Source organism: Vanessa atalanta, chromosome 5 (genome assembly GCF_905147765.1).
Source record: "Vanessa atalanta chromosome 5, ilVanAtal1.2, whole genome shotgun sequence".
Lineage (NCBI taxonomy): Eukaryota > Metazoa > Arthropoda > Insecta > Lepidoptera > Nymphalidae > Vanessa > Vanessa atalanta.
Window position 1 is genome coordinate 5,302,133 of NC_061875.1, and position 4,398 is coordinate 5,306,530.

A 4,398-nucleotide genomic window follows, 5' to 3' on the forward strand; every position below is an offset into this window, starting at 1 on the left:
TTTTTATATGTAGATGTATTAAAGACACTTAGTCAATATTGTTCAATGGAATAAATTATATAATTATTCAAGATCATTTCCCTCCAGATAACCGCAAGATATTTGATTAAATATACAATATAATTAATAATAATACACAAACACTTTGCTGAATACTATGCAGACCTGAAAAGGAATCCAAAATCCGACGAAGCAAATAACACCCCTTCAAAGACACACCGATATCAACGAAGATGTGATCTGGAATCTACCACTTATAAATCTCATATTTAAATTTCATCTAAAAATGAAGTATAATTTGAAAAAAATAATCCAAATTGAATTGTAATGTATGATCGAATAGTAAAAACACCATCATTAGATAAACCTAAGGAAAGACAAGGATAACATGTGTGTAGAGATGTAAATATAACAATAAAAGTAACATATAAAAATAATCACATTTCATAAAAATACACCTAAGTATACTAACAGATGCTTTATAAATAGAACACACACAATTAATAAATATTCATGTAAAACAAGGGTATTATTTTCTCAGATTAAATACGCATTTCTTTTTTTAATATGTTCTCTGACCAATCATTTGTTTTACTAAAATATTACTTGCACTAAAGTATAAATAAATAAAAAATAGCTGAAGCAAGAATGCAAGAAGTATTTTACCGTTGAAATGCAATGACGATTCCTTGGCCGAAAAATGAACAAACCTGTCATCAGTAGAGTCAATAAAGCGTTGTATGGCAGATGTAATGTTTTTAGTTTATTATAAGTATGACATCCCCAGAACACAAACGTCTCATTACTGTAAGACCTTCGGACTAATGCTTACCTGCTCGTTTTCGGTCTCGGTGGCAATTCTCAGCAGAGAACAGCTAAATACTTTGGGGATATAATCGATCGCGAATAAAGTGGAAACGCAGATCCACTCACCGTTCCATCGCTCTCATAATCCAATAAGACGATAATCGATACACCACTAATTACTCCCAAACTTTCGGTTGATTCTGAGAATTTATTGGCAGATAAACTCTCAATAATAGGCTTTATAAAAAGTAGAAATAGACTATATAGTGTCTATCCAAATCGTTTAAAAATCTCTATGACGTATATCATATCAATAATGGAATGGATTTGCTCTGGAAAATGGTAAACAATTTGAAAATAAATGCAGGTACATTCCTCTAAAAATTATTAGAATTGTCAATACGCTTCTGAAGATATGAACCCCTAGATGAACCCCTAGCTGCATATAGATAATATTTAAAAAAGATAATTTTTTAGTGAAATTTTGTGATGACAAAGTTGTGTTATAGAACGGAATATTCTTTTATTAGTTATTTATTCTTGTTAACATTATTAAATTAGATTTAATATTAAAGCAAAACTGATTGGATTCTTTTAGATATTATATATATATATATTAAATTAAATTAAATTGTTTAATTGTTTTCACCGAATTCATTTATCAGAAGGCACTATGTCGATACTTAAATTATTTAAGTAAACCTTATTTTTATGAAATTGTATCATATAGTTAATGTATAATGTTTTGACAATGTGTTGTGTCAAATAAGTCGGTAAGTAAGTAAAGTAGGTAGAAGAAAAGGTAAGTAATAAAGAAAAATTAAATCATGCATTTTATTCACAACTTAGATACACCTTATTTATTCAGAATCAATTTCATTCGTCAATATACATAATATCAAAGAGGTAATATACTTTATTCTTATTCTAGAAACCATTACTTATATTATAGTTAAACTACATTATACATAATATATAATTTATATAAAATAAGGCAAGTAGTTGTAAACTCTATTCGTAGATTAGTTTATACAGAGGAGAGAAACTTTTTCATATAAACCTGAATTTGTACTAGTCCGATTTTTTTGTGTTCGATAGCTCGTGTTTAGAAGTTTATCATTACGAAGGATATGTGATGAATAATAGTAAACTTTAACCATATAACACTATGTGTATAAGGTAAATTCAGAGAACCCAGTTATTATTGAAATTTTTACAGTATTTTAATCTCTTTGTACACAAATCAAAACGAATCTAGCGTTCGACGGCTTTCATTCTACTGGATCTTTTTCTGGATTGATGACTCATTTTATATCGTATTTGGATAAAATATTACATAATTGAAAAAAATACTTCGAAGGTTTAAAATTCACTCCAAAACGATTAACATAGGTATAATATCATTTAAATGAAACTTATAATATGAAACAATAGAAAATTGCGACTAAATGATATAATTAAATATCAGTTATATTAAGTGAATAAGAAAATATGTAAAACTCCTGTCAATGAGATACATGATTTTATCTGCAATATTAAAATTAACTATGCATTCTTAAATAATATACTATACTAAAACTCAAATAACACAATGTTTTGTTTAACCTTTAAATGTCTTTGGAAATCTTAAATCAGCCTCTTAATACATTCTTCATTGACAATTACCACCAATAACCGTGGCCGTAATATCCACCATAGGGCCAGCCTCCATACCATCCATAGCTCGGATATCCCCACCCGTAGCCGTAGTGCGGATAATATCCGTAACCACCCCAACCGCCGTAACCACCGTAATGTCCACCCCAGTGTGAGGCTGCGGTCTGGAGATCTTCCTTCTCAGAGGAGATGAGATCTTTTTCCTGTGCAGGCGCAGATAATGCCCCCGCTATCAGGCACACGAAAGCTAATAGAACAATCTAAAAAGAAAATAAATCCATATTAGTTAAACTTATATAAAATAAAAATAAAGGAACACGAATAAATTGTCTCTAGGAAAACGATGATTTTAAAACTTTCGCCGATTTAAATATTTAATATTCAAATTAACAAAAATTGGGAATACTATGAAGGCTAATAGGTTTATTAAAGTTAATTGAAATCAAAGTGAAAATTCAACAAAAAATAAATCCAAATTTGTAAAAAAATATTTTTACAAACTTATCTAAGAGGATTATTTAAATTTACCAAAAATAAATTGAAGTGAAACAAAAAGATTTTTAGTGTAAAATAGACGAACGACCATATGTATATATTTAGGATAGAATTAGGACTTACTTTTCTGGAAGCCATCTTGGTTCAGGTCCTGTGTCGCACTGTCCGCAGTTCTGAAGACGATCGTTTTATATGAACGTTGCGTCCTAGACGTGTACGGTCGACTGAGCTTCCTTCCATGGTGCCATTGACCTCCATGGTGTTTGGATTAGCACGCAATGCCGAAGCGAAGAGACTACCAGGGAATGTATGTGCTGATATTATGGATAATGATTTTTCACATTCCATTTTCAAATTATTGCTAACTGATTACGAGGTGAATTTTATCGTATATTTTTAAAGTTTATATTTCGAAGCATATTTTTGGGACTCTTTACTTACCTAAGTAATTTAATTTGTGGAAAAGAGTAATAGGTTTATTTGTGGTTCATATTGAATTCTACGTCTACTTTAAAAAGTATGTTTTGTTTTTACAAATTATGATATCGGATTCAGTGAATTCAATGAATTACCTTATGCGTAATATCAGGTTGCCTGATTAAATTGAGGTGTAAGATTAATCAAGATGTTTGTTTAAGATAAATTATATAATATATCTAATTTATCAGTGCCAAATCGAACATCCTTAACGATACATGCGAGTTGATGTAGAATATTTTATTATTTATTGTTTTTATTTTTACAGGACTACTTCATTGAGAAAGTTTATTTACAAAAGACTATATTCTAACCTGATTTCTTATAGAAAAAACAATACAAAATAAGCACACTTTAATTAACTTGCATGTGGATATAGTATTAAGTTTGTATTATTTGTATGTGTAGAAAAGACAGTCGATTACGTCAACGGTTTGCAAAAGCCATAAATAATATTGTCCACAAACCACACTCATTAAACTAAAGAACTTTAACATTGTCATTAATACGTATTGAACGCTATTTTAAATAATAATAGAGTAACTGCAATCTAAAATCGCTTTCCACCCTGTTATAACTAAAAACGCTATATGTTTTATTAAATAAATATGAGGCTTTATTAGCGGAGTTTGCCGAGAGTACAGACGATATTAATCTTCGCGTTAAAATCTGGGCAATATTAACACAGTTTTCATGTGCTTACTATATAGGTTTAAATTTCATTTATTACATTGGATGTAATTCTATGAATGTGTACGAACCCAGCTGGACCATTGATCATTTTAATAGGATAGTAGATATGCCTAACACCCTTAAGGCCTTTGCTCAACGGTTGACCATTATTGCGCTGTTTTTTACATATATTAAATTGTTGAATCAATTGTATTGTCTTTAATATCAATTACAATGTAGTGTATTAACAAAAAACATACATTGTAACGTCATTTCGTGTTGTTGTAATCA

The 4,398-nt window shown here is 29.6% G+C and overlaps 1 protein-coding gene across 1 annotated transcript; it reads right to left on the reverse strand.

The window, feature by feature from the left end:
* Positions 1 to 2,344: 2,344 nt before the first annotated feature.
* On the reverse strand, positions 2,345 to 3,135 carry LOC125064315 (shematrin-like protein 1). The gene is made up of 2 exons (XM_047671281.1): positions 3,082 to 3,135; positions 2,345 to 2,723 (listed from the first exon to the last, which is right to left on the reverse strand). Exons 1-2 carry the CDS (start codon positions 3,094 to 3,096, stop codon positions 2,469 to 2,471), a joined length of 270 nt encoding a protein of 89 aa, XP_047527237.1. The 5' UTR covers positions 3,097 to 3,135; the 3' UTR covers positions 2,345 to 2,468.
* Positions 3,136 to 4,398: the final 1,263 nt, after the last annotated feature.